Source organism: Pteropus medius, unplaced genomic scaffold (assembly GCF_902729225.1).
Source record: "Pteropus medius unplaced genomic scaffold, Ma_sr-lr_union100, whole genome shotgun sequence".
Lineage (NCBI taxonomy): Eukaryota > Metazoa > Chordata > Mammalia > Chiroptera > Pteropodidae > Pteropus > Pteropus medius.
Genome location: NW_024349799.1, coordinates 17,675,231 through 17,696,335, shown reverse-complemented (window position 1 = coordinate 17,696,335; position 21,105 = coordinate 17,675,231). Strand labels below are relative to the sequence as shown.

General features: G+C 40.8%; 1 protein-coding gene across 7 annotated transcripts; it reads left to right on the top strand.

Annotated features, from left to right (window-relative positions):
• Positions 1 to 62: 62 nt before the first annotated feature.
• On the top strand, positions 63 to 20,620 carry CUNH17orf100 (chromosome unknown C17orf100 homolog). Of its 7 annotated transcripts, none has more exons than XM_039886476.1 (3): positions 63 to 923; positions 4,898 to 5,025; positions 19,700 to 20,620. In XM_039886476.1, the coding sequence occupies exon 1, from the start codon at positions 209 to 211 to the stop codon at positions 605 to 607; it is 399 nt and encodes a 132-aa protein (XP_039742410.1). In that variant the 5' UTR covers positions 63 to 208; the 3' UTR covers positions 608 to 923; positions 4,898 to 5,025; positions 19,700 to 20,620. The 7 variants fall into 7 exon arrangements, with proteins under 7 accessions (XP_039742410.1, XP_039742407.1, XP_039742408.1 ...); XM_039886473.1 differs by having other exon boundaries at positions 19,661 to 20,620; XM_039886474.1 differs by lacking the exon at positions 19,700 to 20,620 and adding an exon at positions 16,539 to 16,598.
• The last annotated feature ends 485 nt before the right edge of the window (positions 20,621 to 21,105 follow it).

Below are 21,105 nucleotides of genomic sequence, written 5' to 3'. Positions count from 1 at the left end.
GCAGGGCCCAGTATTTGGAAGGAAGAATGTAACCCCCACGGGACCCCCATGCTTTCACGTCATCGTGTCTACCCTTTTGCCTGCGGTGACATAACGTGCCTCTGTAACATCATCCCTCACCCAGTGACGTAACCCAGAAGCAAGACTGTCGGGGAAGGTTGGGCTGTGGGGTCTCCTGAGACTTCTTTGGCCCCCGTACACCCGCAGAATGGCCTCACCCCGTCGAGGAAAGCCTGCTTCGCCCCAAGTGGAGACTGCTCGCCACAAGGAGAAGTCATCGATCCGCGTGGAGACCTCCTTCCACCGCGTGGAGACCTCCTCCCACCGTGTGGAGACTTCCTCCCGGCAAGTGCGCACATCTTCTCGGCAGGTGGAGACCTCCCAGAGCCGCAGTGAGGGGCCCTCGCTCTCCCCCTCTGGGAAGCGGCTTCCTCACGTCCTCGAGGTGTCCTCCAAGCACGTGGAAATCTCCTCGCAGTGCACAGAATCGTCCTCCCGCCACGTCAGGGCCTCATCTCTGCGGGTGGAGACGTCTCTACACCGCGTGGAGAGCCCGCTCCGGCAAGACAAGCCGGCAGCCCGCCAGAATGTAAAAATGGCCAGATGAAATGCTTCCCAAAGGCCACAAAAGGGTCATGGCCCTCAGCCAGGACTGAATTGCCTCCCTTTTGCAGCCATCCAGCTTCCGGGTGGACCAATCATCTCTGATTTCGTGGAAGCAGCCCATAAATCAATGTAAGAAACAGCCAGGCTATGGCTTTGGAACTCAGTCAACATTTATTGACCATGCCACACCTTAGACACATCCTGCCTTTGACCCAGGCAACTATTTTGACTTGAAGCCAGCAAAAAAAGATTTCAGGCTCATGGTACTGTACAAATTTAGTTGATGGACAAAGAGGCTTTTTGATCCTATGAGCCAGGTGAGTTTGAGATTCGTAGTCCTTGAACAGCCTTCACTGCTTCAAACCTAGGGACAGGGAGCAAACAGTAGAATAATTATATACCTGCCAAAAACCTGAGGAACAAGGAACAGAGTTTAATTAATTAATTAACCTTTGTTTATGTTTCAAAATAGTTATTTTCTTTATACTAAGCCCTGTACGTGGTATCCCCAGCCGCACACTTTTTAACATAGGTCAAATGTAGTTAAAAATGAAGATCAATAACATCAACAAGAATGTTCTTAGAAGGGAAACCTGACCTGATACTTGAGGAGATAGAGGGGAGAAATATTTATAGAGTTCCTACTCTATCTCAGATGATATTTTGGCACTTGGACAATGGCAGTGAACAAGGGAGACAGAGTCCCAGCTCTTGAAGAGCTCACACTCTGGTGAAGAGGCAGACAATAAATGGCAAGACAGTTTCCTATTGTGATTAGCATTATGAAGGAAATAAACAGGTAACATGATAGAGAATGTGCGTAAGGGGTTCTTTAGATAGAATGGTCAGGGATGGCTTTGCTGACTAAGCATTCTTTGAGCTGATATTTGTGTGGATGAACAGTGGGCCATGCAAAGATCTGGGAAGAGTGCATGGCAGAGGGAACAGCAAGTGCTAAGATTGTATGGGAGCAAGCTTGGAATGTTCAGGGAACAGAAATAAGACCAGTGGGGCTGGAGCTTAATGAGGGAGAGCATGGTATGGAAGAGAGGATGTTAGAGAATAGGCAGGAGCCAATTCATGGAGGTCTTGGAAGCCACGGTAAGGAGCTTTGGTTTTATTCTAAGGTCAATGGGAAGACATTAGAGGGTTTTCAGCAGGGGAGTAACATAATGCGATTTATGTTTTTAAAATATCCTGGCTTCTGTGCGTAGGATGTAGGACAGTGGTTCTCAACTGGGGGCTGGTTTTATCCCCTTGAAATGTCTAGAGACAGTTTCATTTGTCACATTTGAAGGGTGGGGGAAGATTTAATACTGGCTTCTGGTAGCTGGGGACCAGGGATACTGCCAAACATCTTACAGTTCACAAGATAGCAGCCCACCAAACAAAGAATTAGTTAGCCCCAAATGTCAGTAGTGTGAGAATGAGAAATCTTGATGTAGAGGACAAGACAGGAAACAAAAACTAGTTAGGAAGCTAATGCAGTGGTCCAGTAAGAAAGGATAGTGGCTCATACTAGGGAGGCAACTATAGAAAATAGAGCTATAGAAAAGAAGGCAGATTAGAGATAGGTTCAGAGGCAGAGCTGACATGACTGATGGATATGGAGGTGAGAGAAGGAAGAATAAAAGAATCAAGGATAACTTCTAAGTTTTGGTTTGAGCAATTTGGTGTATGGTAGTATGGCCCAAATATTAGGGAGAGATCAGGTTTAAGAGGGAAAAATCAGTTCCGTTTTGGCCATGTTGAGTTTGAGATGCCTGTACAATTGGAGACATTGGGTGGCAGTTGAATGCAAAAAGCTGGCTACCATAAGAGAAGTAAAGATTGGAAATATAAAATGTGGGGTTATCAGTACATAGATGGTATTTAAAGCCACAGGACTAAGTGACTATCGTCTGCCAGTCTGTTTCACTCATTTTGTGCTGCATGAATGAATTTGAAATCTTGTTCTTCAGGGAGCTTCAGCTGGCTGAACACCTCTTCCCTCCCTTTCATCCCCACAGAGCCTGGCTTAACATACCTTTTTCTTTGCCTGTAGTCCGTTGGTAGCCACCAGTAAGTGAGAATGCACTAAAATGTTAGAAACGTTTCAGAAAACTTGACTTTCACAGATAACTTTACACTGCTCCTGGGAAGGTCTTAAAACAAAGGTTCAAAAGTTCAAGGGATTTTTTTGCTTTTTTTGCGGGGAGAGGAGAGAGAGGTGCATGGATAGTAATGTGTAGTCCTAGCCTCCTTATGGGATGGCTGAAGAACAACTGAATTGATCTATAACAGTGGTTCTCAACTGGGGGCAATTTTGCGCTGCAAGGGACACTTGGCAATGTCTGGAGATGCTTTTGTAACTGTGGGGATTGGGTGCTACTGACATCTAGTGGGTAGAGCCCAGGGATGCTACTAAACATCCAACAATGCACAGGTTATCCCCAACCCAGCCCCTGACAACAAAGAATCACTGGGTCCAAAATGTCAATAGTACCAAGGTTGAAAACCCTGAAGGTTCTAGCAGCTTAAAAAGCGAAAGCATGGTCCATTTAAGGAAGCACCCTACTAAACATAGCAGAATTATGCTATGGGAGAGATTTAGCAGTAGTGACCTGTGTCAAATATCAGGGCAGGAGCTCTCAGAGGAGAGGGGTATGTTGATTTTTGAGGAGACCCTACATCTCTGTTTTCAATAATTTATGTGATAGTTACCCCAGAAGAAATCAGTCCCATCTAGCAGGATATAAATGACCTTGATTCTGTAGGACCTTCTTGTGAAGCAGAGTATTTGCTGTTTTCAGCCACTGTGCTAAGTCATTACTCACATTACTACAGTTAATTACAGGAGAGTGCACTGGATTGCCCAGTAGAATAGGAGCTCAGGCCAGGGGAATATTGTGAAACCCCAGAGGCTACGCTCATGCTTCTACCTCATACAATTTCTGCTATAAACTAATAATTAGACTGGAATTTTAGGCTTTGGTGAGCTTACTAATTCTTTTTAACATGACAGACTATGTGCATTACATAAAAACACTCTCTTAATCAGTGTTTTTTCAATGAACAGAATAGTTGCTTTCTTTAACAGAGTTCTTTGTTGTTGTTATTACAAAAGTGATATTTATTTAATGTAACAAATGAAATAATTCAGAGATGTGTAAAGAACAATTTAATAATTTGTCATCATTCTTTTCCATTCCCATCCTTTGGAAATAATGTTATCAACTTGGAGTATATCCTTCCAGACTTTTCTGCATTAATTGCTTCTATCCCCCTTCTTAGTATTACTTGTAAGACTGGTACTGTGAAAAAGTCAAACACTTGGTTTCTAGATGATTTATTCTCTTGGAAGGATACAAGATTCTGATAGCTTCTTTCTTTTTGTCATCCTTGTTTCATAAGAAGAGTTTTACTTATGTTTCTTCCTCCTAATTTCGTTTATTCATGTTTCAAAGCTGAAATCCACACAGAGCAAGAAAGTGTCAAAAAAGACAAGTGACATGAAGAAAAATATGTGACAAGATATTTGCTATACATACTGTTTTACACGTCAGATTCCACAGCTTTAAAATGATCCTATATATTAAAGAAGCTTGTATCTGTCATAATTTTTAATGTATTTGCTGCATATTATAAATGTCTGCTACTCATACCGTGTGTCAGCATCCTCCCCACATTGTCCACTCGTGGAAGCTCCAAAGGAGCACGGGTGCAGTTTTATCTGTGATATGGTATATAATGCTAAGTACATGTGTACAGTAAAGAGCAAAGAGCAGTGTCGTCCCTCCATTACCAACCAAGAAAGCCTTTAATGGCTCAATCTACTTATCTCTTGGATTTTTTAAGTTAGGAAATAACTGTTACTTGCCTTCAGTTGTTGCCAACCAGGTTAGTTTAAAAAATTAAATAAGTACAAGTCAGCACCTGCCATTTTCCTCTAGTCCATTCATTTACATATAAGCTGAGGCCAGCTTACAAAATTCAGCATATTTATTTACTGTATATTGTATTAAAAATACTTGAAATGAAAGAATGTAATTAATAGAATACCCAGATCATACAAGCCACAGGGAGAATTAATAGTTCAACCAATGAGGTATTTGGCACAAGTTCTTGTTTAGATCTCCCAGAACTCCTAGTCCTCCATCCTTGCTGTTACCCCAATCCCAGTACGGCTAGTGCAAGCCCTGGTACTTGACTCAGCCTATACGGGCTTCCACATGCTTATATGAGTTCCATATACTACTAAGCTGGAGAAAGAATTTACTGTTTAAAAACTTTTTTTTTTTTTCCAAAACAGTTGATCTTCATGGTACAGATAGAAAAACTGAAGTCCATAGAAGCCAAAAGTAACTTGCCAAGAGCAGCGGTTCTTGCAACCACTATTTACTGCCTCCTAGGATGGTTTCTTTTGATAGCCAAATAAAGGTAGGTATAGTGTCCTTAAGTTTAATTAATTTACAGTAAGCATAGTAGATAATACTAAAAATAGAAAAGGAAGAAAGTAACATTTATGTGCAGTTCTACAGAGCACTCTCCTGTAAGGCTCCAAAAACATCTCATTACTGTTCTGAAGCTCTGTTATTAGGTGCATAAACATTTAGCATCATCGTGTCTGCTTGATAAATTAGCCCCTTTATCATTATGAAATTACCTCCTGTAGCCCCACTAATATTCTTTGCTCTGAAATCTATTTTATTTGATATTAGTATAGCTGCTCCAGCTTTCTTTTGATTATGGTTAGGATGGTGTGCCTTTTTCCACCCTTTTACTTTCAACCTATTGGTGTCTTTATACTTAAATGGATTTGTTTTATTATATAGTTGGACCTTGGTTTTTTTTAATCCTAATAATTTCTGCTAACATGAGAATGTTTCGACCATTTATATTTCCTGTAATTATTGTTATGGTGGATTTAAATCTACCATCTAACTGTTTTCTATTTGTACTCTCTGGTTATTATTCCTCTTTTTTTCTTTTTTCTTTTGTATTTAATATTTTTAATTACTCCATTTCATCTCCTTTGTTAGCTTATTTACTCTTTCTGTTTTATTTTAGTTTCATTTGGGTTTATATAATCCATTTTTAATTTATCATATTCTACCTTTGCATGATGATGTACTACTTGATACATAGTGTAAGAACCTTACAAGAGTATACTTTCATTTTTCCTGGCCTTTTTGCTATCATTGTCATACGTTTTACTTGTACACGTGTTATAAACCCCACAGTACACCGTTAGCATATTTGTTTTAAACAGTTAATTAGTTTTTTAAGAAATATAAATAATTACTTTAAAAGTTATTTGTATTTATTCACATAGTTAGCATTTTGGTGCTCTTCATTTCCTTGTGTAGATCAGCTTTCCATCTGGCAGCATTTTCCTTCTACTTAAAAGACTTCTTTAATCATTTCTTCTAACAGAGGTTTGCTGATGATGAAGTCTTTCAATTTTTATATGTCCAGTAAAGTCTTGATTTCGCCCTCATTTTTGATACATATCTTTTTTCTGGGTAAAGAATTCTTATTTTCTTTTTCTTCCAGTACTTTAAAAGTGTTATTTCACTGCTTTCTGACTTGCATTATTTCCAAGGAGAAATCTTACTCTATCCTAATCTTTGTTCCTCTGTACAAGGGCTTCTCTATGACTTCTTTCAATATGTCTCTTTATCATTAGTTTTAGCAATTGGATTATAATGTGCTTTTATGTAGCATAAAAGCATATATTTCTTGAGGTTCATTGTGTTTTTTGGATCTGTAGTTTTATAGTGTTCATCAAGTTTGGAAATTGTTTCTTATTTCATGAAATAATTTTTCTGCCACACTATCTTCATGGAGTGCAATTAAAAGTATATTAGGCCACTTGATGCTGTCCCTCAGTTCACTGATCCTGGTCTTTTTCTTTCTTTTCTTTCTTTCTTTTTTTTACTTCCCCTCTATATTTCACTGCCACCCAATGTCTCTATTGCTATGTCTTCAAATTCACTAATCTCTCATCTGCAGTATTTAATCTGTCATGAATACCATCTAGCGTTTTTGTTTTTGGTTTGGTTTGGTTTGGTTTGGTTTTTATCTCAGTCGTCTCTCATTTGGGTCAATTTGGGTCTTTTTCATATCTTCCATATATAAAGAAATTCTTCCATATTTTTTTTATATCTTTCTGACATGTTCAACTTTTCCTCTAGTTTCTTGAATACATGCAATGTAGTTATGATAACTATTTTAATTTTTATCTACTAATTCTGTCATCTGTGTTATTTCTGGGTTAGTTTCCATTAATTGATGTTTTTCCTCATTATGGGCTGTATTTTCCTGCTGCTTTGCATGCCTGGTAATTTTTGTTGGCATGCCAGACATTGTGATTTTATCTTATATGTTAGCTGTTTTCGTATTCTTATAAACATTCTTGAGCTTTGTTCTAGGACACATTTACATTATTTGGAAATAATTTTATCCTTTTCAAGACTTGCTTTTAAACTTTGTTCAGTGAGTCCAGAGTAGTGTTAAATTAAAGGTTAATTTTTTCCCACTACTGAGGCAAAACCCTCCTGAGTACTCTGATACTCCCTGAATTATGAGGTTTTCCATCCCAACTGGTAGAAACAAGCATGATTCTCAGCATTATGTGAGCTTTAGGAGTGTTCCCTCTCCTTTCAGGTGTTTCTTTTCCTGCCCTCACATGCACATGATAATCAGTACTCAGCTGAATATTCAAGGGGAACTTTGCTCATCTCTAGTTCTCTCTCTATGCAGGTTTCTCATTTTTAACACTTCGCCCTGCAAATTCTAGCTGCCTTGAACTCTCCAGACTCCTAGCTCTGTTTTCTCAGCTCAGGGAAACTGCCAAGTTCTGACAGGATTCCTCCTTCCTACACTGCAGACTCAAAGCTTCCTTCAGGCATTAAGCTAGGGCAATTGTAGGGTTCACCTTTGTCTTTTTTTTTTTTTAAGTTATCTCAGACAGGATGGCAAATTTGATTCCTGTTACTTCACCTTGGCAGGAAGCTGCCTCATTAATTAATGTTTCACTGGACATTAATTTTACAATTTAGTCTTTGGATAACTGAATATTCAGATGGGCGTGTGTCTGAATGTGTGGAATTACCATAGCCCAGAGATGGATAGTGTAATAACTGTCTCCCAGAAAGGGATACTTGTGTCCTTGTTTTTGAGGAGATTGTAATAGCATCTTTCTCTCTGTGAAGAATAGTTGTGTTATGTTAGAAACGACATTTTTTTCTTTCGGTATGGAAGTTTGTTAGCCAATATTATGGGCTGTAGCAGTTATGTTTTTGTCCCTTGACTCCAGATTCTTCTTCTACATTCCACTTTGTGGCTGAGGCTGTAATTTCACAAACCACATTTCTGCTTTGCTACCTGGCCCCATGCTGCACTCTGCCAATAAGGTGTACTAGAGGGAGCCTTCTGGGCTGGAGAAGGAGGGAGGTACTTCTTCATGTCTACTTTCTGTAGGCTTCCTGCTCATGGTTCATGTGAGCATCCCACCAGCACACTTCACCCCGGTTGCAGTAGGGCCTTCTCTTAGCAGGAGCTGCATCCACTTGGCAATTTTCTGATATTTGAAGAACCAGCTTTATTGTACCCCACTTCAGAACACCAGTGCCAGCTCACTAATACCCCTTCTCAGAGGTGTGAGTTTCAGCTCTAAGGGGTTCCTCCTCTAAGTTTCTCAGTTTTAATAATTCCATTCTCTTTCTTTTACTGTCTATAAGTGAGGTAGAACATCTTTCTATTTGCTTATTATCTTCCTTTTCTGAGATTACCTGTTTGTATCCTTTGCTCATTTTTCTTTTGTCATTTTCTTCTTGATGTTTATGAGTCCTTTAAATGTTCTAAATACAAATTCTCATTTGCATTGCAAGCGTATTCTCAAAGTTTGTAACGTGCTCCCTTTTTTAAATTTTAATTACTTTTTAGGTTTCAAAAGACAGTTACTCAACTCCTGCCATGTTCCAGATACTCAGGGAAAGTAAGCACTCTTTGACCTGACTTTTTTCACTGGTTTTATTTTATGATGGTAGCAGTGTGTTTCCATCTTAATAGACTAATACGCCAGGAGTGCTATTTTGATGGTTTTTAAGCTTCCAGTCAAAACCATTAAAGACAAATAAATTTACTGGGTCTCAGTCAGCATTTTTAAAAATGAAATAGAATGGAACAGAAAATATCAGAGTGCATCACACCATCAAGGAATGAATGGAGAGGACAGAAAAAGCTTCAGGCAATTTAGTATAACTCAGTGTTAAAGTTTATATTACAATCTCATGGCAAGGGAATGGGCTTCTACCTGGACAATTCAACAAGTATCTGTTGGTAAGGACAATGAAGAGGAAAAGAGAATGGTTAGATAACCATTGTTAGACTGGATATGAGGGGGAAAAGTTCTGGTTAAGGATTATTAGATTTATTGAAAGATAGCTAAAGGCCATTGGGCCCCTCCCAAAGTTGATATTAGCTGAGTTCATAGATAACTGGTTTCACAGAGGTCTTATCTCATCAAAATTTATCAGAAAATTGCTCAAGCATTTTATCAGAAATATAGTTAATTCTCAAGGACAAGTTTGTGGATTATATTCCCTAAATGTCCCTGACCCAGACCAAGTATGGGACAATATTTTCTTCTACAGTATAAAAGTATGTTTTAGGAACATACTTTTGTTTCAGTACATACATACTCTAGCTTGATGTAAACTTTATTTTTTTATTGTGAACCACTGTCAAAGAGTTTTGAAAAATGTACTGTATTTTAGAGCTGAGATCTGATCAAGGCTTGGGGAATTTCAGAGGTCTTGAAATCTCCCCTTGTCTACATGAAACCTCTCTATCTTTGCAAACATGTAAGGGAGATTCTCCTGGATGTCTTCACATCATAAACTTCATATCTGTTAGATTCAGAGGGCTGATCAGAGCTTTGTCCATCTTAGAGCCAGGTCTCCTTTTTGTCTGATAATGAGATTTCATTTGGAAAAGAGACTCAATGCTAAAATAAAATCTTTGAAATTCATCAATCTAGTCTAATCCCTTTGTTTTATTTAATGAGGAAACTGAGGCTCAGACTGTTAACAGCTTGTCAGTCACGTGGCTTTTAACCCACCTGAAATGGCACTGCTCTCACCAGTCTACCAAAATAACAAAGATTTCACCACTGGAAACTCATGCATTTAGTTGTCAGTGGCCTGAAAACATTCCCCCAGGAGAGAGGGTTTAAGTAATAAAATTACACTTTAGTGTGTCTTCATTGATCAGATTCTTTTACCAGATCCAGAGCCACTTCAGCTATTAGGGACAACAGGCTATAAATGTAGGGCCTGTGAGCTTTTTTTAAGGGCCTGCAAAAATGGTTGAAGCTTATAAAATTCATTGGCTTCAAAATGCAAAAAGAAAAAACAAAATTGAAATTAGTCAGTGCCAACATGGACAAATTGTGATATTCATGATATGATATGGATCAGGATCTCCAAAAATAACGCTGTCTAAGGCCTACGAAAGTCTTAAAATGGCTCTGCCAAAATAACTATAAACTGATCTCTGGGCTATGGCGAGATTTTGGGGTTGGGCTTCCCTCCAGCAGTGGTAAGAATGATAGACTTAGCATAGCATTTGGCCAGGGGCAGCCTTGATGTAAATCTCCTTTGTTTCCCTTTTTCCCTCCTGTGACCAGACAACACATTTTTTCCCATTGACTGAGAAATTAGACCTCAGATAAGTTAATTCATATCTCTAGACCTCACTGCCCCTACTGTAAAATGAAATGTTTGAACTAATCTCTAGATCTGTGATTCCTAAAGTGAGGAATGCAGACACTGCTGTTGTGCAAGATGATTTTAGGAGGTATGGAAATATTTTTTTATTTTGATAGTTAAATATTTATTCAGTATGTATTGGGAAAATATACAGCTAGTCCTCAAATTTATAATTTCACCAATATTTTACTTAGGCTATAGTGGGCGTTTAAAAATGTTTTAGTGAATTGATTTAAATAAAAATTAAAAATTGGCCTTTAATGTGACCAAATGTTTGAAAGTGATATGATATACACTGAATGAAGTTCGGGAAACTAGAGTACTAATTTAGTAAATTAAATTAATGTTTTGTGAACTCCAGAAAAAAAACCTGGGGCTGTGACATCAATTCAGTGGATTGCAATCAGAATTTTTTTATTAACAAAATAAGGTAGAAAAATATAGAATATTTTAGAGTTTACACACATAGTAAAGGTAGGAGTTGCTTTGTGAAACCTTTGTGTATAGTCACAGTGTGAAATATATTAACACGAGCAGTCACTGTCAAAAAAGTTGGAAAAAGTATATGTCTGAGGTTTCCCATTTACAGGGCCCCCTGAGTCAGTAACCATCTTTAAATTCGTGCCATGACAGACAGTGGACGGCAGGGGTCAGAAAATCCCTACACAACAGGAAAGACTGATCCTTGGATGAGCAGAAACCTAGCTAGGGGGAGTGCCAAGCAGGACAGAGGCCTGAGATCAGGCCTAAGATGACAGTTGTTAACGGAAAATCCAGTTCATTTGCCTACGGGAGTGACAGCTTTTAAGAGAGAAGCACTTTCCAGATGGCTTTGCTGTAGCTACTTTCCATTCTCCATCCCCAGATTAGATTCTTGACTCTGGACTTTCAAAACACCCTTGGGATGCTTCAGGTGTCTTGTTTTTCTCAGACCAACATTCTATGATTCAGGATTGGGCCCTAACCATGTTCATCTTGGGAAATCAAAGCATCTTCATGTGATATGCCCACATTGATTTAGGGAAGACTCTTGTGTTTCACAGTCCCTTCCAAAAGGAGCTTTGATATCTGAGAGCAGTGAACCTGCATTGAGCACCCACTCTCCCCTGGACACTGTTCAAAGCACTCCACATGTTCTAACTCACACGTTCCTCACAGCTAGGTGTGATAGGTCAGGACTCTACTGCAGAGTGGAGGTAAGTGACTTACCCAAGGATGCCAGCTAGGAAGAAGTGGAGCTAGGATACAAACCTAGGCTGGCTCTCAACCACTAGCTTCTGCTAGTATGAGAGGAATAGATGTCTATTTCTCTAGTAGTGTATCTATTTCAAAGAATAGTGAGGGTGCATTGTGTTCAGGAGAAATCTTGGAGGACCATCAGAAGAGCAGGGGATGTTCAAGCCCATGATAGGAGGACAAAGTGGGCACCACTTCCTTCTGCCATCTGAAGGGCTGTTTTTGTCAGAAGAAGCCTCAAGAATAGAACTAGAATCAGAGGGTAAAAACCTACATGGGGATGCATTTGGGCCCAATAGCAGGAAGAATTTTTTAAATTTATTATAAGATCTACAAACATAGAATGCCTAGCCCCATTGAAATCCCAACTCTATGCCACATCTGTGTCAGATCTCCAAGGAAAGCTTTCTAACAGTTGAGCCAGTCCCATGATGGACTAGGCTGCCTGCCTGCCACACAGTGGTGAACACTGCCTTCCTGAGCAAGAACAGATGGAAACTGGACAACCACTTGGGAAGAGATGTGTGCAAAGTCCCAGGAAGCCTGAGATTTGAGCAGGGGGAGAAGAAGAAAGAAGTGAGAGGTCCATGAGACACCTCTCCCACTCCTGTTCCCTTGCCTAAGTCAACAAAACGTTTCATCTTCCTTGTTCTCAAACTGGAGTCCCTTTTCCTCACCCCACCCCGCACCACTCCTAAGCTATATTTCATCTTATTTTATTCTCTCCCAGACTTCCTCAAAAAGCTGTCGGTACTCACTGCTTAAACTTCCCCATCCTGGTAGTCTTTTCCTACCCTTGGAGCCCAGCTGCACCAAATCTGTCCTTCCCACCATCTCTTCCTGCTATTCCCAGTGTCAAATCCAGTGGCTTCTCTTCAATCTCTATCTTCCCTGACCCTTCTGTAGTATTTGACACTGAGAACCATCCCCTCCTTGAAATTTCCTCCTCCATTGGGTGTCCATGAGCCTGCATGCCCTGGCCCAGTCTCCTTTCACTATGTCCTCTCCTCCTCCCAAATCCTGCGAATGTTAGTGGTCCCCAGAATTATTTCCCCACCTCCTTTTCTTATTTTGTACACTGTACCCCAGCACTCACAGTGCCAACTGCTGCCTAAATGCTGATGTCCCTCCCACTTAGACCTCCCTCCTGAGCACCAGACCTTCCTGGCCTGGACATCTTTTCTTTCATGGCCTAGATTCATCTTCTATTCAAAGCATCCAAAACTGGCCCATGTGCCTCTTGTCCCCTACTCCCCACCATAACTTTGGCCATATTCCCTCACACTTCCACCTGCTGTTTCTCAGTGAATAATACTGTCTGCTCACTTGCCTGGTAGGAATAGCCATTATCTTTTACTTCTTTCTCACAATTACTACCCGCTATAGAAGTTGGTCCAATGGGTCTATGTGCTTTGTCTCTTGAAACCAGCCTATGCCTCTTGCCCTAGTTGAGAGTCTTATTATCTCTCTGCCTGGTCTCCTTTCCTGTCTTCTGATCCATGTCCAAAACGCTACTAAAATTAAATTCCTCAAACGTTTCACTATTTCCTTCTCCCTTCCTCAAGCATTTTAGTGCTTCTGCACCTCCTACACTACTCCTAGCCTGGCTCTTAATTCTCTGGCATCATTTTCCATAAGGCCCCTCCAGGCACTGCTCCAGCCCACATCCTACTCGTGCTCACTCCTGAATAGCACACTTTCTGTGACCTGATTTCATGTTATGCTGGGACTCCAACTCTACTCCCTGGAGGAACAGGCGGAAGAGAGCATAGAAATGGGTGAAACCAAAGAAGCTGGAGGATCTAGTCTTCTGTGAGAATGGCACACCAGGTGTGACTTGTCCATTGTCCTCATCTGATCCAGTGGGTACTTCTGGTTGAGGGTGTAGCCCAGTCAAGCATATTAGTGTGCAGGTCCTGGATCTAGTCCTGAAACCTTTAACTCAAGGCAAGAACCTGGCTGTGATGCAAGACATCCTGTAATTTCCTGGAACCCAGGAGCCAGCGTCATGACCAGGCCTGGCTTTCTGCCACCTCTCTGCTCTCATACCCTACCACTGCCCCACCACCGACTCCTTTTCCACCTTGCTGGCCTTCATGCTAATCCATAAATATGCCAAATTAATTCTTGCCTCAGGGCCTTTGCACTTTCCATGTATGCTGCCTAGAATGTTCTTCCCCAGATTTTAATGGTTTGCCTCTTCACATCATTTAGGTGTTAAATCAGATATTGATTTTTACTGATTAGATACCCCCTCCCCCTCTCCCACCTTCATCACCCTTAGCCCCTAACCTTTATTTTCTATTTCTTTAGTGTGAATTTATTTTATTTGTCACTTGTTTATTGTCCATTTTCCCCACTGGAAGGGCAAGGACTTTGCTTGTTTGTCACTATATCCCCCAAAACTTGTAGTAATACCTAGCACAGAGCAGGCGTGCAATAAGTGTTTGTGGTGTAAGCAAATGAAGAAATGAATAAATTGACAAGGTGAGTTTTTAGAACCCTCAACAATTTGGACTCAGACTCAGACTGGCACTGCACTCTCTGCATCAGTCCAGGCAGAACTGGCTGGCACAGAGCCCAGGTCATTGGCAGGCCCATGGGTGAAAAGCTGGGGGAAGCCGAGGTGGACTCCAGTGCTTGCCCCTGGCCCTCTGATGTTTCTTCTGTCAGGTAGAATCCTTCTCCATTTTTACCTCCCCAAGGAGCCTTGCCCGGTCCTCCACCCCAACCTGAGCCCACTTCCTGGATGTTCTCACTCCCCTACACTGCAGCCTCTTTTCACAGCACTCATGTGATCACTCCTTGAATTTTTCTTCCTTGTTTACTCCTGTCTCTCCCATGAAATTCAAAGCACATCAAGAGGAGGGACTATGATAAAGCCTCTTTGTGTCCAGTAACTATGAACCAAATGAACAAGATTAATTTTGTCTGGACACAGGCATGGTCACTGAATGTTCTCGGTCCCTGTAAGGCAGGGCATCCTCTGGCAGTAAGCAGGGCAGGCACAAGGGACATAGTTTCTCTGGAGCATCATTAAGGGCACTTTGGAAAGCCAGACAGGCTTTGAATAAAGACAGAATTGTTTGGTGACACATGTTCATTCATATACTATGTGATCTTTTTCCTTTATCCTTTATCCTTTTCATTCACCCACAATTTACTGAGTTCTCACTGCCAGATTCTGTGATGACCACTAGGAGTGAGGGGAAGACATAGAACTGGATGATTCGAGCTCAGAATCAGATCTGTGCCTCCTGTTGAGGCAGGCCAGCAGGAGTGACCCCACGATTCTTCCTCCCTTTGTCTTCAGTCTGTTCTAAGTTGTCTTTACCCTGTGATGCTCCAGATGGGAGTCCAGATTTCAGCTGGCTTAAACATATTGCTGTGCTTGCAAATAGCAAGACACTTCACAGCCTAAAAAAACCATGTTACCTCTTTTCTTAAATGAGGACCTAATTCCACCATATCTGTTCAGTTTGGCTCCTTGAGGTATGACATTGGAGTGACTCAGTGGACATCATCCAGACTCTCTGGGGCTGCCATCATGAGCTGGCCAGGTGGGCAGGCTCAGCTGAGACTGTCTCCCCTCTAGTCTGAGGTCTGTGGATTAGGCTTCTTGGTTAGAGTTCCAGACAGGGAGTGGCAGGGAAGACAGGAGAGTCTGTATGGCTACAGGAGTCAAGGATCACCGTTCACCCATGAGGGTGGGGCTGCCTTGGCATCCAGACAGCTACTTTATGTAATTATTAATTTTCATAAATAGTTTTGTTTTGTGCTCATTTACACATATCATAAAGATCTTTAAATGTTATTTAGTCTTCATGTTCTCTGTTTAAAGAAATATTCATGGTGCCATACTGTAGCATGTTGGACATAACATAGCACTACATTCATCATCTTTTACGTACAAACCTGTCATTTATCTGTTAAATTATTTCTTTGCAACACATTCCCAGGAATGGAATTACCATGTAAAAAGAGATGAACATTTTAATAGCACTGGAGCCGTATTGCCCAATTTCTTCCCTAAAAAGTTGAGCTAATTTACAGGGCCACTGACAGTGTGTTTAAGCTGGTTTTGCCACAACCTCAGCACCGTGAGATGTTATCATTTTGTTAATGCATGCTAATTTAGTAGGTGTAAAGGGAAGGAGGTGGTGGTGCAGGATGGCAGCAACTACCTATGAGCAGCTGAAGCTTGTGAATTGAGGATTCTGGGAAACATGACAGAGTGAGAGATGTCCTCAGATCTCTCCCCTTGAAACAACAATAAGCCGAACATCTAAAACTGAACAAAAAACATACAAACTGCACACCAGCACGTCTAAACGTGGGATCTGCGCATAAGTATTACCACAGATCAGAACCCTGGGTGTTGTCAGGCAGCGGACAGGGAGAAATAAGGAAGCTGCCTCTCGCACTGCCGGAGCTCCTTTCAGGAGGAGGGGAAGGGGTGAAGGTGTGGCGACTTCCCTGAACAACCCTGCCTGGAAGAGCTAGGACTTCTACGCAGCTGGTGGCAAGGCCCAGTCATCAGGGCAGAAAGCAGAGAAGCAGGATAGGACCACAGAGGAACAACAGTTGTTTTTTACCAGTCCCGGTTGCAAAACTGAGGCTGAGCTGCAGCCTCTAACCCCTGACCCAGAGGACCCCTCCTCCATACCCTCTGAGACCAAACACCACAGATCCCCAGGGAATCTGAGCAAACACTACCGAAACTGTTTGCTAACACCGACAGAGACTGAAACTGAGAGTAGCGAGTGTGATTAGATTTCTATGAGAAAATTTAAAAAAAAAAAAAACATTATTTAGCCTGTATCTAAAGCAGGGATCCAAGAGGCTTAGATGCCACCTACTGGAAACCAAAAGAAAAGTGCCTTCTTTGTAGCAGGCTAAAGAGAGACCTTTATATAATAAATCTTTTTTCTGGAAAAACAGCAGAATGCACTTCCATTAATGCCCAGGTGGAGAAATAGTCCATTAAACACCACAAACAACCAAGGTGACAAGGCATCTCAGAAAGAGAAAAACCTCCAGAAAATAAACTTACAGACATAGAAATGTGCGACTTAAATGACAGAGAATTTAGGATGGTACTTCTGAAAAAACTCAGTGAGTTCCGAAACGAGTCACATCAACAATTTCAGGAATTGAAAAAACAACTAGATGAGCAGAGCAAGGAGATTGAAACCCTCAAGAAGAACAGAATAGATCTTCTGGAGATTAAAAAAACACACACTGCAAGAGTTGAAAAATGAAATCGTAAGCTTGGGAAATAGAATCAACCAAATGGAGGAAAGGATCAGTGATATCGAAGACAGACAGCTAGAAATAAATCAGAAGGAAGAAGAGAGAAACTGAAGAATGAAAAATAATGAAAGAGAAATAAGATCCAGCTGATACTATCAGGAGAGGAAACATAAGAATAATGGGCATTATTGAAAGCGAGGAAAAGGAGCAGGTACTAGAAAGCATTTTCAGACAAATAGTGGACGAGAATTTCCCAAATCTAAGGAATGAGCTGGAGCTTGGAATTCAAGAAGTCAACAGAACACCTAATTATCTCAACCCAAAAAGGCCTTCACCAGGACACATTGTATTAAAGTTATCAAAAAATCAATGACGAAGATAGAATTCTCAGGGCAACCAGGGAGAAGAAAACGGTAACTTATGAAGGAAAACCCATTAGATTATCCTCAGACTTCTCAGCGCAGACCTTACAAGCCAGAAAGGAATGGAATCAAATATTTAAACTATTAAGTGAAAGGAACTACCAGCCAAGAATAATATATATAAGCTCTCCTTTAGATATGAAGGAGAAATTAAGACCTTCCCAGACATACAAAAATTGAGGGAATTCTCCACTACGAGGCCTGCACTACAGAAAATACTGAAAGGGGTCAGCTCACCTAAAAGAATAACAACAACAACAAAAAATATGTAATTAGGAATAAAATGACTATCAGGCAAATAGAAGCAGAGGAGTGCAATCCTTACTAAGAATAGAGCATTATAAGCTTAAATAATAAGAGAATTGCTATAGCAACATAGTGAACATTCAGCATACATAGGGACAAATTGAGATAACAATGACTGAAAAGGGGAGGATTCAAACATCCAAATTCGCAAAGGGGAATGGAGATAAAGCACACGCAGAAGAAAACGGACAACTGTATATATATAACATAGTTAAAATGACCATATTACCTAAAGCATTATACAGATTTAATGCAATCCCCATCAAAATTTCATTGGCTTTTTTAAAAAAAGAAATAGAACAAAAAATCATCAGATTTGTATGGAAGCACAAAAGACCCCGAATTGCCAAAACTATCCTGAGAAAAAAGAATGAGCCTGGAGGCATCACGCTGCCCAATTTCAAATTATACTACAAAGCGACAGTGATCAAAATAGCATGGTATTGGCAGAAAAACAGACACACGGACCAGTGGAACAGAATCGAGAGTCCAGAAGTAAACTCACATTTATATGGGCAAATAATTTTCGACAAAAAAGCCAAAAACATACAGTGGAGAAAGGAAAGCCTCTTCAATAAATGGTGCTGGGAAAATTGGAAGGCCACCTGCAAAAGAATGAAACTAGACTGTTGTCTATCTCCACACACCAAAATTAACTCAGAATGGATTAAGGACCTGAATATGACTGGAATCAATAAAATGCATAGAAGAAAACATAGGAACGAATCTCATGGACTTTGGACTTAAAGAGGATTGTATGAATTTGACCTCAAAGGCAAGTGAATTAAAAGCAAAAATAAATGAATGGGACTACAACAAACTAAAAAGCTGCTGCTCAGCAAAAGAAATCGTCAACAAAGTAAAGAGGCAACCATCCAAATGGGAAAATATATTTGCAAGCAACAATTTCGATAAGGGCCTAATATCCAAAATATACAAAGAATTCATATGACTCAATAACAACAACAAAAAAACAAACGATCCAATCAAAAAAATGAGTAGAGGACCTGAACAGACACTTCTCTCTAGAGGACATACAAGTGGCCAACAAATACATGAAAAGATGCTCAGTATCGCTAGATATTAGGGAAATGCAAATCAAAACCACAATGATACCATCTCACAACTGTTAGAATAACTATAATCAACAGAGCAAGTAATAACAAATGTTGGAGAGGATGCGGAGAAAAGGGAACCCTCATACACTGCTGGTGGGACTGCAAATTGGTACAGTCACTATGGAAAACAGTGTGGAGGTTCCTCAAAAAACTAAGAATTGGCTTACCAGATGATCCAGCAATCCCTCTACTGGGTATTTACCCCAAAGACTTGAAAACCCATATCTAAAAAGATATTTGCACACCGATGTTCATAGCGGCATTATTCACAGTGGCCAGGACATGGAAGCAACCGAAGTGTCCTACGATAGATGATTGGCTAAAGAAGCTGTGGTACATGTATACAACGGAATATTAGCCATAAGAGGAGATAAAATAGCGCCATTTGCGACAACATGGATGGACCTCGAGATAATCATACTAAGTGGAATAAGCAAGACAAGAAGTTGAAAATCATGTGATATCACTTATATCTGGGATGTAAACCTAAAAGCAACAAAAGAACAGGACAAACGAACAGAGACTCAAGAACGTGGACAGTGGACTAGTGGTTACCAGAGGGTAGGGGGTCCAGGAGGAGGGGAGAGGTAGACGGAGTAAAGGGAGACAAATATATGGTAGCTGAGGGAAACTGGACTTTGGGTGGTAATCACACAATAGAATATATAGATGTCAAATTATAATGTACACCTGAATTAAATTATATAATTGTATTAACCAATGTTACCCCAATAAAGTTAATTTTTAAAAAAGTGGCACATCAGGCTACTCTAATATGCATTTCCCTGATTGCAGCCAGGATGAGCATGTTCTAGGTGCTGATCTACTCTTTGGGGTTCATTCTTGGTGATGGTCTCCCTTCCATGTAACACTGGGTCTCATTCTGTCTCTCTCTATTTCATTGCCTCTTGCTACGTGTTGTCCATGCTCTCTCTAAGCCTGTCTGTCTGTCTTGGTCTTTCAGCTTCTGATTCCTGTCTTTCTCTGGTTTCTAACTGGGCAGGCACGTGGCTGGCTCATGAAGATCCTGGACAAGCTGCCAGCTAGACCCAGACACTATGGCCACTGGTCTCTAAGGCCTCCCTCCCCTTCTGAACCCAGGGCCCTAACTTGTACCAGGGGCTCATCAAAAGACCCTTTCATCTCTCCAGGTGGCCTCATCTGGGCTGACCTCCCAAGAAATGGCTGGAAATGACGGGGCCGTCCCTCAGTGACACCCCTCTAATGAAGTGTTACAGGCTGTCCACCCTCAGGACAAACAGATTTGCCAGAGGGACCTGCATGTCCTGGTAGTTGGAGCTGTATGGTCTGGCAGAGCCAGTGAATAGGGTCCCCAAAGTCCAGATGTGTAGACAGCAGAGGGGCCCACAGTGATGACAGCAGCTCAGCCTGTCTTCCTGCTCCAGTGAGCCCCTTGCCCAAAGTGGCAGAAAGTGCTCATCTCTCAGGTGGAAAACTCACTTGACCCAGGTGGATGGGGGCACACCAGCAATCCATGATGTGGCAGGGACAAAGGGCACTGCCCCACGTCCAGTGGCATTGAAGGTTCCTGAGCCCTTGGGAGAATTTCAGAAAGACGGCTGACCTCAAAAGAAGTGCATGCAGATGCTCTTGATGTGCCCCGTGCTTGGTGAATTGCTGACCCTGAGCACTGGACTTATTGCTGCTCGTCACTGAGACAGGTCTTGAGAGTTTGGGTCTCTGCTGTCACCTCTCAGACCCTATGGACAGTTCCAGCACATTACAGTCAGAGATTATTAAAAGCTGGATGGGAGCTCCGACATTAATTTCTACTCTCTCATTTTATTTACCATTTGTAATACTCAGCTCTTTAAAAAATCATTGTTATGCAAGTAGTGCATGCCCATTCCAAAATATTTGGAAAATACAGAAAACAATAAAGAAAAATATATAATCCTGTAAATTCACCAAAGATAACTGCTGTTATATTTCCATTTCAACTCTCTGTGGTCGTATATATTTTTATTATCACTGAGATCATACAGTATATGTAATTTTTATCTGTTTTATTAACTTTAGATTATAAGCATTTTTAATCTATTGAAATGTTTTTCATAAATTTTTCATAACTGCACAAGAGTGTTTCAAGTGGACACACTAAATACTTACTGTTACCCAAATGTTGGGCATTTATGTTTTCAGTTTTTCAAGAGCATAAAAACACACTAAAGTACTTAAGTATCTTTGTCCACAATTTGATTTTTCCCTTAGGTTAGATTCCTACTCATAGAGTGTAAGCATGTTTTAAGACTTCTCATATGTGTTTCTATTTTGCTTTTTAGAAGGTTGAACTAATGCATGCCCCTGTTACCACACACTACTGCACCAGGAATATATCATTCTAAAAAACAATTGCTGATTCGAAAGGCAGGAAGTCTATTGCTTTTT

What these genes read in the sequence shown, in the direction of transcription:
- CUNH17orf100 (XM_039886476.1), top strand. Translation starts at nt 209, where the DNA reads ATGGCCTCACCCCGTCGAGGAAAGCCTGCTTCGCCCCAAGTGGAGACT.